The following is a 22434-nucleotide window of genomic DNA, read 5'->3' as shown; positions in this document are numbered from 1 at the left end:
TCGGCTCCCAGAATTTGGTGAGTTTTGCAGATGCTAAAGCACATATTTCTAGACATTTGCGAGAAAATCTCCAGCGTTTTTTCATCCGTATTTATCATAAGTAGCAAAAATAAAGGATGAGGGGCAACTTAATTGAGCTAGAGGGAGAGAGAAAAAAAGATAGGAATTACAATAATCGGCCGGTCAATTTAATAATTAATCTAGCGAAGAAGAGAGATTACACTAGTCGCCCGAGCAATCAAGGACGTGCATAGTCGGCGGAAAGCTGGCGCTGGAGCTGCCCATGCACCTGCAGCTTCTTGGGTGTCCTTCGCTGCTCCGGTTGCGACAGACTCTGGAAGCCTGAGGCCCTGCTGGTGGTAAAGGACAAGGAACCGAGCAACCTGGCGGACCATGTGCTGGTGCTGTCCTCCACCAGGTGGGCGTCCCAGGCGTCGTCCATGAGCCCCTGGTGCTGGTCCTCGCCGTCGCCTTCGTCCACCGTGGCCGCCCACCTGCCGCTCTTGTAGTTCGACGAGGCCCAGCAGTCGTCGTCGGCCGTGTAGGCGTCGCATTTCTTGTCGTGGCGGTAGTCGGCGTCGGAGGCGCAGGTAAGGCACATGGTGGGGCTGTCGGAGTAGTGGGAGGACCCGCCGAAGGACCAGGTGCGCGAGGTCCTGGAGGAGGCGGAGGACGAGGCGGAGGACGGGGAGGACGACGACGTTGGGCTGCCGAAGCCGCCGCCGTGCACCTCGTGGGAGACCCTGATGGCCCTGCGCCGCGCCTCCCTGAGGCGGTCGGCGTCGGTGAGCAGCGACAGGACGCTGTCGGTCCGGCGCTGCATGCAGGCGCCCCAGTTGAAGCCCTTGTCGTCGACGTAGTTGAAGCTGCGGAGGTCGTGCATGGCGGGTATGTCCGCCAGGAACTCGCGCGGCAGGTCCTCGGGCCCGTGGGTGAGCAGGAACTCGAGCACCACCAGCGCCTTGTACACGGGGCGCCACTCCTTCCAGTCGGCGGCGCGGCGCAGCCTCTGGTGCAGCACCTTGGCGATCCTCCAGAAGTCGTCCATGTCGAAGGCGGCGTCCGCGATGCACGCCAGCGTCTTGGCGTCTGGGACGCACGGCTCGTTGTTGGTCGCCTCCTGGACCAGCCTGCATGGTGCATGCATCAATTGATATCGGATCAAATCAACATCTTCATCATCCAGTGATCAGGCATGCACTCACAGCTCTGCCGGCGTCACGTCGCCCATCGCCAGCCTCGCCTGCTTGTACTTGTCCAGCAGGAACCCCGACGCCTGCCGCTTCACCTGGCCGGCCAGCAGCTGCCACCGCGCCGTGCTTGCGGCCATCGTCGTCGTCGTCGTCAGTCCGTCTTAATTGGAATCGGTCCAGCCAGTCGCAGCAGCAAACGCAGGAAAGTGAATGGATCTATCTACCTATCAATCCCAAACCCAAACGCATGCTGCAAAAACTGGGTGGTGGTGGTGGTGAAGAATGGAGATGAGATGGCCGGAGAGACAAAGGCGCAGTCGTGGGACGGATGGACGGTCGAGGCCGGCCGGGCATGCATGCGCGACTATGCTTGCACAGCCACTAGGCCAAGACATCCACCGACCGAATCGCGCGTCCTGCTACTCCACCTCCATTCAGTCGCTGCACATCCACCGTAATTTGGAACCTATATACTCGACTATTGCGCAAGTTCTACTTGTTTTTGGACTCGCCAACTTTTAAAACCATCCGATTTATTTGTCAAAAAAAACCGTCCGATTTACTTTATTAAATAATTTTAAAAGCAATTTTAGCTACCTAGCTCAAATCACGATAAAGATAAACTGAACTTTCATGATATGATACTCTAGGGGGTCAATTAAATTTTATACAAACAATTATATATTTTTTTTCCAAAAAAATATCCAAATATTTTCTGGAATGAATATGCATTAAAAGTATACTAAAATCCAATTTAATAGGGAAATTAATAAAAAAATATTTTAACTCGGAAAAAATATGAAATCGTATTTTGTTAAAAAAATCTCAATATTCTTGTTCCTTGTTTAGAGTTATTTTAATCTTATATGGTCTTTTAAAATCTGATACTGAGCCAAATATGAAATAGAGGATGCAAACCAAGAATAAATCGTTGTAGACCGTAGTGTGAATCATCGCACAACCCACCGTGCAAATTGCGAACACTGTTTCCTCAGTAGCAATGTCTTGCTTAACCATCAAGATATGCACTGAAAATTCCAAATAAAAAATATAATTCAAGTGTTGATTGCACATTAACAACATATATCATGCTGTTTAGCTTGTAGGTAGGGGCAGCCAACATCCGAGTTCTCAGACTCCCAAACCGACGTCTACAACTTGGCTGGCATCATTCAAATGGGAGCAACCACTTTCTCATTCGTTGTCACCATCATAGTCAGCACATGCACCGAGAGCACGTGATCAAGCAAGAAAGCAGTCTGGATGGGCTTAACATGCCACGCTTCATATACATTTCCTAAAATCATGCTCTATATTATGGCGCCTAGCTCAGAAAATATAGCGTGATTTTAGAAAAAAAAATATTGAAGTGATTTCATATTTTTTCCCTGAGTCAACAAATTTTCTGTGATTTCTTTCCTAAAATTAAATCACCTTTTAGAATTTTTAAATGCATATTTATTCCAAAAAATATGTGGATATTTATTTGAAAAAAAAACTACATTCTTTTTTAGTGGACACAACGGTTAGGAGACGTGTAAATATCTTATATGTCCAAGAGACTAAATGGAAGGTGCAGAAGGCGAAGGAGGTGGACAATACCGGCTTCGAGCTCTGGTACACAGGGACAACTTCAAATAAAAATAGAGTAGGAGTTTTGATTGATAAGAGCCTCAAGGATGGTGTGGTGGAGGTGAGAAGGCAAGGGGATAGGATTATCTTAGTTAAACTTGTCATTAGTGATATGGTCTTAAACGTAATTAGTGCGTATGCCCCCAAGTAGGCTATGATGAGAGTGCTAAGTGGCTTTTCTGGGAAGACGTAGATCGCTTGGTTAAAGCTGTCCCTAGTAGCGAGAAGCTCTTTATAGGAGGTGATCTTAATGGCCATGCAGGTACATCAAGTGCAGGTTTCGAGATGGTTCATGGGGTTTCAGATATAGTAGTAGGAACCAAGAGGGAGAGCAAGTCTTAGACTTCGCCATAGCTTTTGATCTGATGATAGCTAACACTTTCTTCCATAAGAGATAGTCTCATTTAGTGATCTTTAGTAGCAGCCAGTACTCTAGTCAAATCGACTTTGTCCTTACAAGAAGGAGAGATAAACGAACATGCGTGGACTGTAAGGTGGTACCTGGAGAATGTGTGGTCACTCAACATAAGCTGGTGGTGGCTGACTTCCGCTTTCTTGTGCAAGCTCGTGGGAACAAACAAGCTAGGGTTGCTAGAACGAAGTGGTGAAAATTAGAAGGAGAGGCATCAAAGGTCTTTAAGGAAAAGGTCATTGAAGAGGGCCCTTGGAATGATGAAGACGATGCAAACAACATGTGGGAGAAGATGGCAACATGGGTTCGGAAGGTTGCTTCAGAGGTGCCTGAAGTGACCAAAGGGAGCAGATGCGACTCGAAAGACACTTGGTGATGGAATAAAGATGTGCAAAAGGCTATTAAGGAAAAAAGGAGTGCTATAAGCGCTTGTATCATGACAGGTGTGCAAACAACATAGAGAAGTACAAGGTGGCAAAGAAGACTGCAAAACGAGCGGTGAGTGAGGCAAAGGGGCGGGCCTATGAGGACCTTTGCCGATGTTTGAATATGAAGGAAGGAGAGAAGGACATTTATAGGATGGCTATGGCTTGCAATAGGAAGACAACGGACTTCAACCAAGTCAAGTGCATAAAGGATGAGAGGGAGCAGCTCTTGGTGAAGGAGGATGCGATCAAACATAGATGACAAGAGTATTTTGATAAATTGTTCAATGGTGAGAATGAGAACACCACCGTTCTGTTGGATGGCTCGTTTGATGACACTAACAGGCGCTTTGTGCGGAGGATTCAAGAATCAGATATCAGAGAAGCCTTGAAAAGGATGAAAGGGGGCAAAGCGATTGGCCCTGATGGTATCCCAATCAAGGTGTGGAGATGTCTCGGGGATATAGCTATAGTGTGGCTAATCAAGATGTTCAACAATATCTTTCAATCAAACAAGATGCCTAAGGAGTGGAGAAAAAGCATATTGGTACCAATCTACAAGAACAAGGAGATATCCAAAGTTGTACTAATTATCGGGGAATTAAGTTGATGAGCCACAATATTAAGTTATGGGAGAGTCATCGAGCAGCGCCTACGAGGAACGACGCAGATATCAACAAACCAATTTGGTTTCATGCCCGGAAGGTTAACCATAGAAGCAATCTTCTTAATAAGACAGGTTATGGAGCGGTTTAGAGAGCAGAAGGAGGACCTCCACTTGGTTTTCATTGACTTGGAGAAGCCTTATGACAAGATACCAAGAAATGTTATGTGGTAGTCTTTGGACAAACATAAAGTCTCATCAAAGTATGTGACCCTCATCAAGGACATATACAACAATGTTGTGACTAGTGTTTGAACAAACGATTGGACTTCATTAAGGGTCAGCCTTAAGCCCGTATCTCATTGCCTTGGTAATGGATGAGGTTACCAGGAACATACAGGGGGATATCCCTTGGTGTATGTTGTTCACTGATGATGTAGTGTTAGTGGACGAAAGTCAGGCGGGAGTAAATAGGAAACTAGAGTTATGGCGGTAGACCCTTGAGTCTAAAGGTTTTAGATTAAGCAGGACTAAACCGAATACATGAGATACGACTTTGGCAGAGTTGTACAGGAGGAGGAAGATGTGAGTTTGGAAGGTCAAGTAGTGCCTAAGAAGGATACTTTTCGATATCTGGGATCGATGCTATAGAGGGATAGAGATATTGATGCGGACGTTAGCTATAGAATCAAAGTAGGGTGTATCAAGTGGCGATAAGCTTTTGGCATTCTCTGTGACAAGAGGGTACCACAAAAGGTAAAAGGTAAGTTCTATAGAACGGCGATTAGATCGGCTATGTTGTATGGAGCAGAATGCTGGCTACAAAGATTTGACATGTTCAACAACTGAGTGTTGTAGAAATGCGTATGTTGCGATGGATTTACGGTCACACAAGAATGGATCGAGTTCAGAATGATGATATACGTGATCGCCTAGAGGTAGCACCAATTGAAGAAAAGCTTGTACAATATCGGTTGAGGTGGTTTGGCCATGTCCAAATGAGATCTCCAGAAACACCAGTGCATTGTGGATGTAACACCTCTGGTGTTACGAGCTCGTTTAGCACCGATGTTTAGACCTAACAGGATTTACCGAAACAAGTTTCTCGGATTTTAAAATTTTAACTTATGTTTAAAAGTGTCAATTTTGGCAAATTATACTGAATAATGGATTAATTAGTTCCTAGATGTTTTGTTTCTACGAGTCAGTATGACGTATGGACTAGTGTATGAAATACGTAGTTGTTGAAATTGATTCGGTTTAGGCACATAAAAAATTACAGCAACACACACGCACGCCGTGCACATACACAACACACTCATGGACACATGTGTGCACGCCTAGCCTCGTCGCTGCCTTTGTGCCGTGCTATAGCGTGTGGAGCATGTGCCGTCCTTGTTGCTGTTGTGCTGCTGTGCTGCTCCTAGATTAATGAGAGTTGGCCGAATCGCGCTGCTTTCTTTCTTCCTTTTCTATTTATGCTTGCCTCTATCTCTGATTGTCTTTGTCTGCCTTGCTTGTCTCTGTTGCTTGCCTTGCCTGCCGCTGCTATCTGCCTCTGTGCTGAGCACCCGACATGTCCGTAGTGCCAGCACGTGTGCCGCTCAGTCGCGTCGCGTCGAGATTAGGCCAGCGCACTTTACAGCACAAGCAGCCGAGCTTTCACTGCCGTAGCAGAACTTTTCCTCCTCACCTCTGCTTGCTTTTTACTCTCCTGATCTCTACCTCTATCTGCCGACCTTGATTGTCTCTAGCTGCCTCTCCTTATTTTTGTCTGCCCCTATGCCGAGCCGAGCTACTCCGCTCCATCTCCATTGCCCAGCGCCTAAGCCACGCTGCGCCCCAGCGCCACTGCCGTAGCTCCCCATAGTGGCCACGCGCTTCACGCTCATGTCGCCTGGAGCCGCCCCGCCAGCGCCGCTGCGCACCGATGTCGCCGGCTTTCCCCTTGTGAGCGCGTGAAGCTCCCTTGATCCCACGCTGGAGTCGCAGTCCTAGCTCCAGCTCATCCTTTCCTCTCTCTGTTTCTCTGCTGGTCTCCCACGCTAGGACACCGTTTCCGCACCTCCCGCCGTCGTCGTGTGTGCGCGCGTGCACGCGTGCCCCATGGCCGTGCTGGACCTCCGACTCCACGGCGTTGCCTCTTTCGAGCGCCTCCTCCGCGGTTCGCGCGCCGCGACCATGCCGATGCTCTGCCATCGTCCGCAGTCGCTCAAGCCATCGCGCCCGTAGCCCGCTGCTCTGGGCGGCCTCCGGCAACACCTGCGGCCGCTCCCATCGCCGGTTCCTTCCTCTGCGCGCGAGTGCGCCCGCGCCCTCGGTCCCGCGTTGTGCGCCTGCGGGCCGAACCACCTCGCCCGCTGTGGGCCTCGCTGAGGCCGCGCCCACCACTGGGCCGAATAGGTGGTCGTTGGCCCCTTTGGCTTTCTAAAACATTTAGCTAATTTAGTTTCGAAAATAAAATTATAAAATCAAAATAAAATTTTGTAGGTGTCCAAAAATGATGAAACCAATTTTGTTAGTCTCCTAAAATCATGTTCTACCTGTTAGTATATTTTGTTCACATAGTTTGATAATATTCTTGGAGGCTATATAATTAATTTAAGGTACTTAATATTGTAAAAATATAAACTTATAGGAATTGTTGTGATAAATTAGTAATAGTGTTATTTTTATAGTAGGCTCCTAGCAATATTAGGTACTCCCTATAATTTTTTGTAGCTCCAGAATAATTAGTTTGCTAGATAGATAATAATGCCCTATTTCGAATAATGGTTAAATTGATAGAATAAAATAAAAAAACAGCTTGGGTTTATATAACTAAAATAATTGTTGAGAAATAACGTCTTATTCGACAACTTGGATACTGTCGATACGGGACCCATGGGGTTTCCCACAGAGAAGAGAGAAGAAGACCTAGTCCAACTAGGATTCCCTACATGTAATCCTACTAGAACTAGTTACACGTAATCCTACTAGAAAATCTCATTGTAAACCGACTAGGACTCTGGCCTCCTGACTATATAAAGGAGGGCAATGCTCCTGTCAAAGCGAGAGAACAGAGCAGATCATAATCAATCCGACGCAAAGGCTAAGGCCGACTGGACGTAAGATTATTGCTCGATCTACGATCGAGGGCCTGAACCAGGATAAATCGGCTGTCTCTTGCGTAAACCATCGAGTTCGGCATACGCCGAAGCCCAAACATACTGCCTCGGGTACCCCCGTGGCAGGCTATCGGTGGTAAAACATCGACAGCTGGCGCGCCAGGTAGGGGTTCTCGGCGCTTTGCGTTCGAGAGCTCGGTGGACCTCAAGATCAACGTTCGTCGCAGCACTCATTGGCCCTCGTCGACAACACGCTGCGACTCTCATCGGCCTCGTCGACAACTCACCGAACTCACGGTCATCGTCCATGTCTTTCGTGACAACTCGATTATCAAAGCAACAATAACCTTCTCGGGCTCCGACTCCCTTGAATTTTGGCTGAGATCAACACCAGAAGGCAAGTCGGTGTGGAAGAGCCCGATGATTTCAAGAGCAGAAGATTTTCTCAGATCGGATCTTAAGTCTCACAACAAGATCGAAATCCATGCTGGATGTCGGCGGCCACAGCATGCATCAACGCCGAACTTTAATCATGGAAACCATAAGCTGCACGCCCGATTCAAGGTGTCTGGATTCATACAGCAGCACGCAAGCACAAGGTTACATGCAGCAAGCCAACAACATGCATGCAAGTCAATCTCCAAGACCGACTCGGATCATATATATGCACGAAGTCAACAGCGTACAACAAATCAATTTAAAAAAAAACATAAGACAAATCTTTCTTGTGCAAGGGCTACGCGTGACTTGCTAGCGACTTCGAGGCAACTCGGCCCTATGCGGTTTCGTGTCCAACCCGGACGCAAGCAGCAAGTCCTACTCCTGAACGAGCAAAGCCAACAAACAAGCTAGAAAGAAGGGAGAGGAGTCCGTGATACGTACAGAGACATACAAGCTAGCTACACATCAAGATATTGGGGAAGCTTTGTCCTGCATAGATGCGTATATATACTCATTAAGTTGAAGCTTAGTATATATATGCATGGAAGATGCACGTACCATCAAGGCACACGAGAGGATGCAAGCTGCAGGCTGAACAAAAGTCCACCTAGGCTGCACGAACGCGACAAGACAAGATCAACGCGGATAGGCCGAATGGTACAGACCAAGTTTAACTCGGACACGGTGGGCATGCGACACTACTTCACTATGGGTTCCGAAGTACTCGACAACGGACTACCAACGACGGCTTCAGAGTACTCGACGACGGGTTCTGAGTTGTTCTGAGTACTCAACATACCGTGATCGTTTGTTGTAAAAAAACCGCGATCACTCAACCGGTTTACCTCATCAGCAAAGTACTCGGCAGAACTGTTCGACTACTTCAAGGTGTTCGACTACATCCAGCGACAAGAGAGCTATCAAATCTCCTTCCAACTACTTGGCTGCACGCCGCGCTGAATGCAACGCCAACAACTCGGCTGCGGTGATGGACAACTCTACCATGAACCAAGCTAAGTGACGCTTTAATTTTTTACATTCTGGATATTATTCGTATGCCTCTGTGGCCATATCATCTTCCCTTAACGGTTGTTAATTTCCTCGAATAGTAAGCCTTAATTCATGAAGCTTGTTTTCTCGAATGGATGGTCACGTCAATGAACCTGTGAACCATACGGATGGTCACGTCAAAGAACCTCTGAACCATATGGATGGTCACGTCAATGGACCTCTGAACCATATGCGAGATTCAAGTGCTTAAATGTAACAGGCTACTACCCAGGAAATTAACCGACCTAGCAAGGGAAGACACAAAAAAATCATCATGCGAGCAAACATAGTGCTCTACAATCATCATGCGAGCAAACATAGTGCTCTAGGTCTTCTCTTAACGGTCGCCGAATTCCTCAGGTAGAACACGCCTTAATCCGTGAAGCTTGTCTACTCACATGGACGGTCACGAACCGAGTGCCAGGCTCACATGGTCACGTCATGAACCTCTGAACCATACGCCAGAGATTCAAGTGCTTAAACGTAACAGGACACTACCTGAGGAATTTGCATGGCCTAGCAAGAGCAAGACGCAAAAAGTTTATATGCAGTTCATAATGCTGGGGCCCGTCCCTGATTGATTATTCAAATATGGGACATGCTCCCCACTTTATATCCGGAATGTTATTTACAACATATTTTTATGTTTAACATGCAGGAGAGCTACATCGGTACCATGAGATCAGGAAAAACAACCTAGATAAGTTGGGAACAGAAATCAAGACAAATTCAGAAAGAACCCAGATTAATCAGAAAACAACCCGGATGAGGTACATACAAGTTCAGAAAGAACCTGGACGAAGCACAAACAACCCCGAAGAGGTGCTGCAAGTACCAAGACAAATTCAGAAAGAACCCGGATTGATCAGAAAACAACCTGGATGAGATACATACAAGTTCAGAAAGAACCTGGACAAAGTGCAAACAACCTGGAAGAGGTGCGGCAAGAACCAAGACAGGATCAGAAAGAACCCGGATGAATAAAAACAACCTAGAAGAACATTTCAGAAAGAACCCGGATTGAAAAAAAACAACCCGGATGAGATACATACAAATTCAGAAAGAACCTGGACGAAGTACAAACAACCTGGAAGAGGTACATCAAGAACCAGAGAAGTTTAGAAATGACCTGGATGAATAAAAACAACTCGGAAGAGCATCACGGCTTAGTCAAACACTAAGCTCAGGGGCTCGGCATTCGCTTCAACTATGCCCGGGGGCTCGAATTCAAGGATGAAAGACCAAGAATACAAGTACTTAAGACTACAACAAAGACAACACATCAAGACCCTTCATCCGATTTCTATTCTAAAGAAAAGTACTCGAAGAAGGCTCGAGGGCTACGGGATACATAACCCCAAAAATTTTTTGAAGACAAGAATCTAGACCCTCCAACTTTTGCAAGCAAAAGCAAGAGGCTCGGGGGCTACACTGACTGAGTGCACTTTTGTCCAAAAGTGCCGACATCAGCCGAAGAAAAGACAAAGAAGACCATCTCAAGGTTTCACTTCAAGAAGAACCTGGAACGGATTTACAACAACTCAATGAAGACCAAGAAGAACAAGAAGGCTTCCAAAGCTCATCCATGAGATGCTTGGGGGCTTGTCGATACGGGACCCATGGGGTTTCCCACGGAGAAGAGAGAAGAAGACCTAGTCCAACTAGGATTCCCTACATGTAATCCTACTAGAACTAGTTACACGTAATCCTACTAGGATCTCTACTTTGTAACCGACTAGGACTCCCGCCTCTCCTGGACTATATAAAGGAGGGCAGGGGTCCCTAGATCGGGACAGACACACATAACCGATAGAACTCACAACCGGGATGGTGATTTGTTCGGAGGGGTATTGGCGTTTGTAGGAACTCGATGGTAAACGCAGGGATACAATGATTTATACTGGTTCGGCACGTCGAAAAGTCACGGCGCCCTACGTCCAGTCTGGTGTGGATAGTATATTGCGCCCTGCGCTATTTGTTGTGTTGCAAGGTATGTTGTGGTTGTGAGTTCTGTCGGTTATGTGTGTCTGTCCCGATCTAGGGACCCCTGCCCTCCTTTATATAGTCTAGGAGAGGCGGGAGTCCTAGTCGGTTACAAAGTAGAGATCCTAGTAGGATTACGTGTAACTAGTTCTAGTAGGATTACATGTAGGGAATCCTAGTTGGACTAGGTCTTCTTCTCTCTTCTCCATGGGAAACCCCATGGGTCCCGTATCGACAGATACGTAGACCAACGTTAGAGCTATCTTGTTAGTTTGTGAGGCATGATCAGATTTCTAAGCATTTCGGCTGTCATTGATTATTTACATCTATGCATTTGCATCAATGCATATTATATAGGTACGATGATGGGTCAATGGATCAATTGAAGGATGATTGGGAATTCAAAGATGGTGTAATGGTATTCTCTCTAGGAGATAATGCAATGGGCTTTCTATTCAGTTGATGGTGGATGATCTGAAGATGCAGATACTAACTTTTGTTTATATTTTACCCAGACAAGCCCTAGTGCATAACTCCTACTCTTCTGCAGTTTAAATTATAATTGTGCATTAAGTTTTAAGGAGTTGGTATATATATATATATATATATATATATATATATATATATATATATATATATATATATATATATATATATATATATATATTATATGAGTCTTACTAGTATGACAGAATCATGTAGATTGCTATGCTACAGGACTCCGGTCGAAGTCGAGTGATTGCCTGTCACTCACGAGGTATAGGGAAATATATTACTATATTATTATCACTTGAAAAATATAAATGATGGAAATGATAAATGGTGACCGGGTAGGGATATGGTTTGGGTATTGGTGGGTGTAAGGGGTTGTGTCGCCGCGGACGCGGGACATAGCTTGGTTACATTGCTTTCCCTGTCTGTATCAGTTAAGGATCGATCATTGCATAAGCCATCGAGGCAAGTCACAGACTTATTATCTTGAGCACATACTTGGGTATGGGCGCTTGGAAGACTTGTTGCTCTCTTATTGTGGGTTTTGGCTCTTTCTGGACCGACTATTAGGGTTTTTTTGGTGGAGGAGGTCCTTACACCGCACTGAGTCCAGGACTCAAGGGCGGGGGCTTAAAGTCCTAGTTTGGACGAGGACCTAGAACCTCAGGACAGGAGGGTGATGGGTTGGTCCTGCTTGTGCCTTGGGTACAAGTGGGGCATGTGTTTTTAGGGTATCCAGCTAGGGACATTGATTCGTGAATCATCGGGCAATCCGGTATGGCTTGTTTCGTGCCTAGCACCATAGTAAGAACTGAAGATGAAAGATGGAAGATGGAAAAGGGAAATATGATTGCTTACCACCTACTTGAAAATAGCATAGGTGCTTACATAGAATGGTTAGTTAATGAACCAATGCGGCTAATAATAAAAATCGAATATAACGACGCACGCTTAGTAATGCTTCCTACAAATACAATAAACCCACAAGCCAGATAGCCTTGCATATCCTTGGAGTCTTTTCTTTTCTCCTGTCAGGTAAGTCTTGCTGAGTACAATTGAGTACTCAAGGTTTTATTCCCCCTGTTGCAGGTGACAGGTGGATGCTAGAGCTGACCCTTGTGTGTGGATACCTCCTGGTGGGCTCAGCGAGGATTCCTTTACGCTGCGATCGTAGTTGTTATTTATAACTCTCACCAAATGCTTTTATAAATGAAAATTTCATAATCTGTTGTCGTAATTTATATATCAATACTTCATCATGTCATGATTAGATATTTATTTTCACTGTAATTTTGATCATATGTTTATATTCCGTTGTTCAATTAAATTATTTATAACTCTGATAATATGATTACATTCTGTTATTATAATAATAAATATTATACTCTGATGCTGTATTAAAATGATGTAAGAAATGATTAAGAATGATGTAAGCTTTATTTCTCTCATTTGTAATCCTAATGGAAAATATAGATTTTCGGGTTCTTCCCTGGGGTGTGCCCGATAGAACTACGTAATTTAGTGTTCTCCCTTAAGTGTTTAGTGTCTAATGGAAGACGAGCGCTCCTAGGAGGAATTAAATTAGGCAGTTCTGCCACAGGTGGTATCAGAGCGCAAATGAGGAAATAAAGCTTCAAAAACCTTTTCTAAACTAAAATTTGGCAACAAATTCTTTTCAAAAGAATAGGATGTTTGTATGCGAAGTTATATAAGTAGCCCTATTACTATGGTTATGTATCCAGGATAGATGGCACTCTGCTGACTTAGGTAGGCTTAATCAAGTTTTCTACGGGTATACTGACTCGAGCATAGTCCGATAGTATCGACTAGTTATAAGGAGAGAACGATGTGCCAAAAATCTAAGAACAGTTGCCCTATATGCTAGCAACAGTGGAAGGACGTATATGACGTTCATTCATGCATATCCTGTTTGTGCATTGTAGTGTTATATTGCTTTCAGATACGCCATCCATAGGTGACACACGTGTCGTATTGTGCACAACTAACTCGTTCCTGTTCCAGAGTTAGGTCTCCACTATGGCTTCATGCTCCGCGTTCACCATGGTTCACGCCTATCATGACCCACGTCTCCTCATACCCCTTTCTATGCTCTTATCGGACACTTGCCCTACAGTCGTACTAGTTAGTAATGGCATCGCACATTGCTTGCCTCGAACGCGTGAAATTTGGTCGATTCGTCATAGTGACCCCACGCAGGAACCCAGGCAGACCTGAAAGGACCTAGGATGCCGCCTAGAGGGGGTGAATAGGCGTTTCTGAAAATTAACACCTTTAAAAGCGGAAACAATTAGAAAGGGGAGTTTCCAAAAATGGAAAGTCCAAATTAAGAGTACTACCACCCCTCACAAGTTAGCCACAAAGTAAACAAGGTATAAAGAATATATCTAGAAGCTACAACCCTGCAACACCAAGTTAGAACAGAGAATAAATAATTTTAGTGCAGGCAGGAAATACCGGACGTGTCCGGTATGAATACCGGACGTATCCGGTATACACGATTTCTGCAAATCAGCCCCGAACTTGCTCCTTTCGATTTCTATCTTCAAACCAAACTACAGGCACCTAATGGAGATGAAAAAATACACAGAGAACCTACAGAATAGCTAGAGCAACACAAATATCAAATGAAATGCGAATTTAGACACGATATTTGTTTTACCGAAGTTCGGACTCGTTCGAGTCCTACTCTTCGTTGAGGGGGCTGCGGGCGACCCAGCGAAGGTCAGCCCTAGAGGGTACCACGAAGGTCACTCTAGCCGGAGTCTTTTCCAACTCCTTTTCCTCCTTCCACTAATTTGATTCTGAGGTGGCGGAATCGACCGTTACAAACTTTCCGAAGCAACCACAATCTCTCGGTTGCTCTCCGGCGACGCCTAGCCGTCTAGGACCGAAGAGTCCAAGAGTAACAAATGCAAATCACGAGATTGACAATATGCACAAGTGCTCAAGTGGTGGCTTGCTCTCTTTTTCAAATTCTCTCTTAACCCACAAATTGATTTTGCAATTTGGATCACACACTCACTAAGAGAGGGTTTAGGAGAGTTGGCAAGGCTCAAAAACGTGTGTCTATCTCAGTAGAATCAGCAGCCTCCAAAGGTGGAGGCTTGGGGGTATTTATAGCCCCCTTGAAAAACTAGCCGTTTTATAGCCGTTGCAATACCGGACACGTCTGGTATGCATACCGGACACGTCCGGTATGACTCATACTGCGCCAACGGTAACTAAGTTACAGTGAAGTTATGAGGCGTCGGAACTCCCGAAGAACGCCGGGACTTCCGAACGTCGGAACTCCTGACTTAAGTCGAAACCCCCGACCCTCAGTAATTTTGAAAAACATGTAACTGAGTTAAAGTTAGTGAGGTGTTGGAACTCCCGACATATGTCGAAACTCCTGACTTACGTCGGAACTCCCGACCCTCACGGCTTTTGAAAACTAGCCGTTGGCTTCTGGTCATCCATACCGGACATGTCTGGTATGACCAGGACAGTGAACCCTCCAAGTCGGTCGAAGTGCGACACGTCGGAACTCCCAACCCATGCTGGGACTCCCGACCATCGGAACTCCTGACCTATGTCGGAACTCCCGATGAACCAACCCAAGAACAACAGTTTTACAGCTGCTGGACAAATACCGGACACGTCCGGTATGAATACCGGACACGTCCGGTATTGCCAGACCAGTAAAAAATCAGTTAGCACTTTTGTCGCTCAAATACTTAAAACTCACATGGGTTGGCTTGAGCACTTATGAAACATTATCTATCAACATGATGCATCCCTCTTAATAGTACGGCATACCTATTAAACTCAAGATAAATGGAAATATGAATTTGTACCACTTGAGTTGTTCTTTTTGAATTGATGCCGTCCCTTCCAATCTTCATCAAGTAAGGGTGCTAACATGTTGATGTTGATCTTTTCACTTGAGCATAGCCATCTTGAGCATGTGACTTGATTCCATTCATCAAGTTTGAATAATCCCAAATGTATCAAGTCACTTCCATCAAATACTTGATCATAGATTTGATCCTTCACATCAATATGACCATCTTAGCTTGATTAGTACCTCAACTAAATGCAAGTACTTTCTTCTTCACCCTAGCTAGGTTCTTCGGCCACCAAGCCGTCGCTTGCCCTTCACCCTTGCTTAGTACCTCGAAGCCTTTCCTTGCTATCTTCACCATCTCAAGCCATCAAGTCACATCTTGTGTTGAATCATCCATTCATATGTATTGTTATCTTTTTCATTTTAATTTAGCAAGCTTCAAATATGAGACCATTCCATATGCAATCCCTTATGTCTCATTAACTAATAATCATGAGCTTGCTTTCACATAGTACATGGAAATCCCACAAGAAATAAGCCTTCACATGAATTCCATTTGCATTGTTGTCTTGTGCTTGAACTAGATTGTTTATACAACAACACATCATTTTGTCTTTCATTAAGTACCTATGAGATAACCTATTACCTGTTCACACTTAGCAAACGGGTTAGTCCTTTAATCACGTTGTCATTCAATCATCCAAAACCCACTAAAGGGCTAGATGCACTTTCAATCTCCCCCTTTTTGGTGATTGATGACAACTTGATTAAAGCTTACAAAATGATATAAACATTTAAACTTTTGGGTTCAATGATTTATGAGAGGCTCCCCCTTAATATGTGCTTATGATTTGAATCCACAAAATGACCTCAAATGTCAATTGCACATACTAAAACAAATAGGAGACTCCTCCTAAATCATTGCATCCGTGGAGTGCATGTGTGTGTGACAAAGAGAAACCGTGATGCATATGACAAGATATATCATACAAGAATAAATATAAAGGCATCACATCAAATATTTTCATTCTAGCATGCATAGTCCTTATGAAAATAAATATGACACATGTAATTCACACATAGCACTCATTACAAATTTTCTCAAGTCCAGAAACCACTGATATATATAGATAAAGATCATGTCTCAAGAGATACATAGATAAAGCATAAGTAAGTCTCATCTCTCACATGATACAATCTATCTCAAATCCAAGATACATCAATGAAGCTTAGAAACAAACTACAGCCTACAGTACATATCTTCAGGTACAAAGATAAGCAAATGAAACTATCCTGAAGCTTTAATCAGTCTCTCTCCCCCTTTGTCATCTATCACCACAAAGGTCCAACAATGACATACTAAGGACAAACGGGCTACAAGCTATCACTAATCTCTGGCATCACTCATCATCATCATCATCATCTCTCCCTGCATCTTCGTCATCAGAGCGGGTAACACCAGCCGGACGAGAACCACCGGCACCAGATGGGTTGTAGCCACCACCAGAGCCATAGTAGCCGCCACCACCTGTCAAGTCACTCCACCAATCTGTAGCATAGTCGTCGGCAGTGCTGGGATGTGACTGAGAGTGAGTAGGCACACGAGCCTGAAGTGGTAGAGTGTTAGGGTGCTCAGGTGCCTGCTGCTGCTGCTGTTGCTGTATGAACTCAACATACTCTCTATCATATCTAGCCTGCTGCTGCTCCTCAGTCTCAGGCTCACTAGCTGCCTCATCTGATAGAGGAGACCTAGGAGGATCAAGCTCAAGATTAGAAGCAATTTGCTTCAAAGTCCGAGTGTCCTTCCTCCTAGCCTCCCTCTCCTTCTGCTGCCTAGTCTAGATGTCACGGCACATCCCAAATATGGGGCTGAAAAGCCTACGGATAGGCGAAGGAGGACTACCACGGCGTGAAGTAGAACGTGAAGGTGCACGTGGTGAAGGTGAAGCTCCTGCTGGTGCACCACTCCCAGGTGCATCTGCCTCTGGTGCTACTGCTGCTCCTCCTAGTCCTGCTGGAGGTAACCCTGTCTCAGGCAAATCTACAATAATCTTCAGGGCCTTGTGAATCTTATCATACTCAAATGTGTGCCCTGTCACCTGCTCAATCATATGCATGATATAGGGAGCAAAACCACAGCCCTTGAGGGGCCTCTCTCCAACACTCCTGATCTCGGACCAAATAAAGTCAAACATGCTGAAGGGCTGAGCATCAGGTGCCATCCTATGGAGTAGGTTCCTGGAGTAATCAGCAATGGTGCCCTTGTCTCCACCCTTGCAGTCAATAGTCTTCCTGAACATCCTGTCCAGGTACCTATAGGTAGGGTGAAGACCTAGAACCTTCCCCACAGCTCCTCTCTCACCACCAGGAGGATACATATATGCGAGCTGCTCAGGGGGTAACACCTGCTCGGTGTGGATCATGTCCCTCTGGAGATCATCCTCAGAGAAGCCAAGGTGGGCGACAAATACATCATAGTCAACACTGTACCACTAGCCCTCAAGCATCTAGTGCATCCGCCTCTCATCCTCCTCAACGAACAGAGTAGCATAGAACTGAGCTACTACCTCTGTGTTCCATTCATGCTGGAACTCCATGATCTCATAAACTCCTGTGCTCTGACAGATGGCAATAGCATGATCAACTGAGGCCTTCTACAACTCTCTAATATATTGCTAGTCAATCCACTGAGACCTGGCAATTACTGGGTTCCTGGTAAGAATCACACTGGAGTAGAAGTCCAAGTGAAAGGCTGTTTGGAAGCGGTGATTGTACTGAACCTTAGGTAAGCTCCTCGGATCAACCCTTCGCTCATCTCTAGCCTTCCTAGTCATACCCTTTCCCCTGTAGTCAACTCTGGGAACATAGGAGGGCACATTGGGTAGACGTGTCTCAAGAAGACCATAATGCATCCCCTAACCAGGCTGGTGCTGAACTAGAGGAACTGACTCCTCCTCCTCAATCTCCTGCTCCTCATCTGAGCTGTCACCATCTGATCCTCTGTCAGTGCTCTTCCTCTTTCTTTCATCTCTAAACTCCACTCTGAACTCATCAGTGTCTATGTCAGAAGAAGAGCTCCCGGACCCCTCTGCATACTGAGCTGCTGCACTAGAGGCAGCCCTAGTGGACCTCCTGCTGGTTGGCTGAAATCTAGGATGCATATCCTGTCTCGCCTTCTTGTACTTCTCAAGTGCTGGATCATGCCTGTGCTTGGACCTCGGCTCCTATCGTCCACTCATGGCTGCTGTCCTGTATCCAAAGATTTCCAAAGAATTTTAGATACATGCCCATAGCTTGTTCTTGAATTATAATTAGACACAGATTCTTTTATCCAAGGTTTTACAATCACCTCAACACACCATTGTCACAAGGTTTGCAAAACATAGATACAGAAGAAACTGTGCCTAATCTACAATTCTAGGATAGCATTGAATCAAATGAAGCAGAGAGCCTACTCTGCTGGGTAATACCGGACACGTCCGGTAGCATACCAGACATGTCCGGTATGGGCCACTAGCAACCCTAACTAGGGTTCCCTGATTCAAACCAACACGGATTAATACCAAACTTTGGGCATTGCTTCTCCATCACCAATGCAGCATATTGACCGAAGGAATTTTCAAATCATGTATTGACCAAGTAGATCGGACGAGGTCCGTGATTAGGGTACCTTAAGAGAAGAGAAGAGAGAGCGATGTGAAATCCAAGTCCACGGGCTTTCAATCCTTGATCCAAGCCTTCTCCAATGCAATCTCCCTCTCTCTCTTTTCCTTGGTGAAATCCTTGGTCACCCTAGGTGGGAAGAAGGGCGTCGGCTGGTTTGTTTGGAAGGAGACAGACAAGTCTAGGCCGAAGGGGTACTTCTGTTTTTATAGTCCCGCTCATACTGGACATGTCCGGTATGAATACCGGACACGTCCGGTATACACGGGCTGACCCAATTTATTCCAAAATGTGTTTTCTCTCTTCCAATCCCCTTTTCTGTTATTTCTTAGTCCAAAAAGGTATATAATGTTGATCCAATCCGAGTATCATCACTTTCCTTATCCAATGCCGTAAAATGATTTTCTCTTTTCCAAATATATGGCATAATCAATAATTTGCTTGCTTGAGAGAGATAAAGTGAGACAAAGTAGATTGTGGACTTAAGAAGACCATGTCATGTGTGATTAGCAGATCAAACAATCAAGGAGAGCTATAATCACCACATGACATGGCTAGGTCGCAAAGACCAAGATTCAAATAGTTTTTCAAATTCACACCACCTACACATGCTAGTTATGGGTTTTGAAAAACATCTCTCCTATGTCACACAAATGCACATTCTAACATGTAAAGGGCCTTAGATGCACTTACAAAACATGTATGTAAAAACATACCTTTGCCTTGAGCCCACAAGAATACCACTAAGAAGACACATGGCATGATAATCTTTATGTTGACCTTGATTGCCAAGTAATCATGCTTGATACAAATTCAATTTTTCATCCAAAGGACTACAAAGAGTGCTAGATAAATTTGTTAGTCCACAATGGTGCAAAATAGAAATTTAGCTCCCCCTAAATAAGTGCTTCAAGTATTTTGAATGACTTTCAACAAGCACTTTTATTCTGATAAGAAATTGAGAGCCAATTTTCATTTTGACCATGAACCAAATAAGATTGCCATATTTAAAAGTGAGTTTAAGAGATGCTCACAATCCACTTAGATTTGATAAAACACAAGCTTCTGAGTATGTTAGGGATATATGAAAAATGTATGGATCGAATACTCAGTTGCAACACAATTAGTGTTCTGGTCCATGCAATACCGAACATGTCTGGTAGTATATCGGACACGTCTAGAATACATAGAATAGAAACACTGACTTTCTGTCCCTGGCCATACCGGACATGTCCGGAAGTAAAACCGGACACGTCCGATAGGTGCAGGACAGAACCAATTAATTCACTGCATGTAATTTTAGCTCTAGTATTTATTGTAAACTTGCATCTCAACAAATGAATTGCTTTACTAGAGAGCCGTTAAAAGCATCATATGGCAAAGTAGAATTCCTTTTAATTGAATCTTATTAGCCACTTTCATTATTTCACAAATGTACCTATTTGTGAACTATAGAACACGAAACAAACAAAGTGGCTATCCTACAAGGTTTAGGTACTTGTTACCAATGGTGAGGATGAAATCTATGATATGTTCATTGAATTATCTTCGGGTCAACCATATAAGAGATTATGATGAGAATTGGTTGATAGATTGAGTGAATATTGTCAATTTGCTTGCTCAACCACCCCGAAGCCTTCATCTCATCACCAAGTACCTACATCATTAACCTAAGCACACTTTGGTACCCAACTCTTGTTGGGTCCTTTTGAGTTAGTCAATAAGTGCTTAGGCACCCAAATGGCTTTAGCATTAGTTTGTGGTGAACACATCACCTTACTAGTGCTCACTCCATTTGTGGTCTTCCTAAGCATATCATTATAAACAAATGTGTTTGGCTTAGGAGTTTTACCATTTGGGCATTCATGGCTTAGATGCCCCTTTCTTCTACAAGCATAGCATATGCGGCCTTTGTGTGCTCTATGCTTGCTTTGCTTGTATGGACATCTATCAACCTTGTGGCCCATCTCATTGCACCCATAGCATCTTCTAGTTGCAACTTGGGCTTCCTTTCTTGCTTCTTTGTACATTGGGCATTTCTTGGTAGGATGCCCCAATTTCTTGCTCATGAGACAAGCACTTTGTCCATGACTCTTCACTTGCTTGGCCTCCTTGGTAGAAGCCTTTTGATTGGCGGCTTCAACCTTGTCGGCCCAACTCTTGTGTGGACACATAGCCCACTCATGTCCATACAATCCACAACCATAGCACATCCTTTTTCCATGTTTCTTGCTCTTGGTTGTGTTGGCCTTGCTTGAGATGTGATACTTTTGTTGGGCTTTGGAGGAAGCAAGGTTTGAACCCTTCTCAAGCTTCTTCACCATGTTATCACGGTTATCTTGAGAAGGTTGTCCTTTCTCCTTACCCTTCAACCGAATCACATCTTTCTTTAATCTTTGCACTTCTTCTTTGAGCTCTATGTTTTCTATAAGATTTAGCTCAATCGAAGATTGGCTTGCTTGAGTAGCACATTCATTAGTACAAGAAATATTTAATTGAGATGGTGTACTAGTGAGCGGATGTATGAGAGGTTGAGAGAATTTTACCGATGTAATCACAACCTCATGAGCCACCTCAAGCATGATGCTTGATTCTACTACTTCCTCATGAGAGCACTTTAGATGAACATAATTTGCTTGTAGCTCATTATACTTGCTTGATAGTTCATCTAGCCTTGCCTTGAGCTCAAAGTTTTCCTTCTCTAGTTGTGAAACACTAGAAGAGGAGTTAGTAACTAAAGCATGCTCAATTGACAATTTTTCATACCTCTCATTTATTGCCTTTAGCTCTTGCAATTTGGAGATGAGAAACTTTTCTTGATTTTGAAGCGATTGCTCTTGCTTCTCAATCTCTTCTTCAAGCTCATCATTCTTTTCAACTATCTTCATGATGATGAACTTGTCTTTATGGTTGAGATGATCAAGGTTGTAGTTGTCTTCAACTTGAACATCACTCTTATCTTGATCATCTACTTGTGCTTTCTCCTTTTCTTGATCTTTCTTGTTATTCTTCTTCTTGCTTTTCTTGGCCATCAGACACAAGTGATGCGTATCATGAGATACTGAGGTTGACTCATCACTTGTTCGCCATCGGGCTTGAGCATCGCTGCAAACAGCTGCTTGCTGGTCTGCTGCTTCGGCCATACCGGACACGTCCGGTAGGCATACCGGACACGTCCGGTATGTGCAGGCAGACAGCACGTCATGTGCTGCTTGCACTTCTTGCTCTGGCTCGGTGCTCAAGAGGTCTTGTGAGGCTTCTTTGCTGCATGAAGACACAATGGACATACTTTCCATTGACTCGACCTCAAGTGCATCATCGCATTTGGATTCTCCATATAACTCAACGAGTTTGGTCCAAATGAGATGAGCACTCTCCGGAGGTGGTTGTCCATTGAATATTGCCTCATCTTGAACCTCTGCACTCAATGTACTCAAAATGATATTAATAGCTTGAGCATTGAGTTGCACGCATATCTCTTCCTCTTTTGATAAATTCTTATAGTTGCTCCAATCAACTATAGGAAGAGGTATGCTTGCAAACACAATATGCTCAACAATAGGACTAATATGTCTAAAAGCATTG

General features: G+C 44.5%; 1 protein-coding gene across 1 annotated transcript; it reads right to left on the bottom strand.

Moving 5' to 3' along the window:
- Positions 1 to 75: 75 nt before the first annotated feature.
- Positions 76 to 1616, bottom strand: LOC136477094 (uncharacterized). Its single transcript, XM_066475116.1, has 2 exons — positions 1206 to 1616; positions 76 to 1130 (listed from the first exon to the last, which is right to left on the bottom strand). The coding sequence occupies exons 1-2, from the start codon at positions 1328 to 1330 to the stop codon at positions 239 to 241; spliced, it is 1017 nt and encodes a 338-aa protein (XP_066331213.1). The 5' UTR covers positions 1331 to 1616; the 3' UTR covers positions 76 to 238.
- Positions 1617 to 22434: the final 20818 nt, after the last annotated feature.

The sequence above is a fragment of the Miscanthus floridulus genome, chromosome 8, assembly GCF_019320115.1.
Source record: "Miscanthus floridulus cultivar M001 chromosome 8, ASM1932011v1, whole genome shotgun sequence".
Classification (NCBI taxonomy): Eukaryota; Viridiplantae; Streptophyta; class Magnoliopsida; order Poales; family Poaceae; genus Miscanthus; species Miscanthus floridulus.
The sequence above is the reverse complement of the archived record's forward strand: the minus strand, read 5'-3'. Positions and strand labels throughout refer to the sequence as shown.

What these genes read in the sequence shown, in the direction of transcription:
- LOC136477094 (XM_066475116.1), bottom strand. Translation starts at nt 1,330, where the DNA reads ATGGCCGCAAGCACGGCGCGGTGGCAGCTGCTGGCCGGCCAGGTGAAG. An exon ending in GACGTGACGCCGGCAGAGCT is followed by an intron (nt 1,131 to 1,205) that starts GTGAGTGCATGC and finishes TGCACCATGCAG; the next exon opens with GCTGGTCCAGGAGGCGACCA.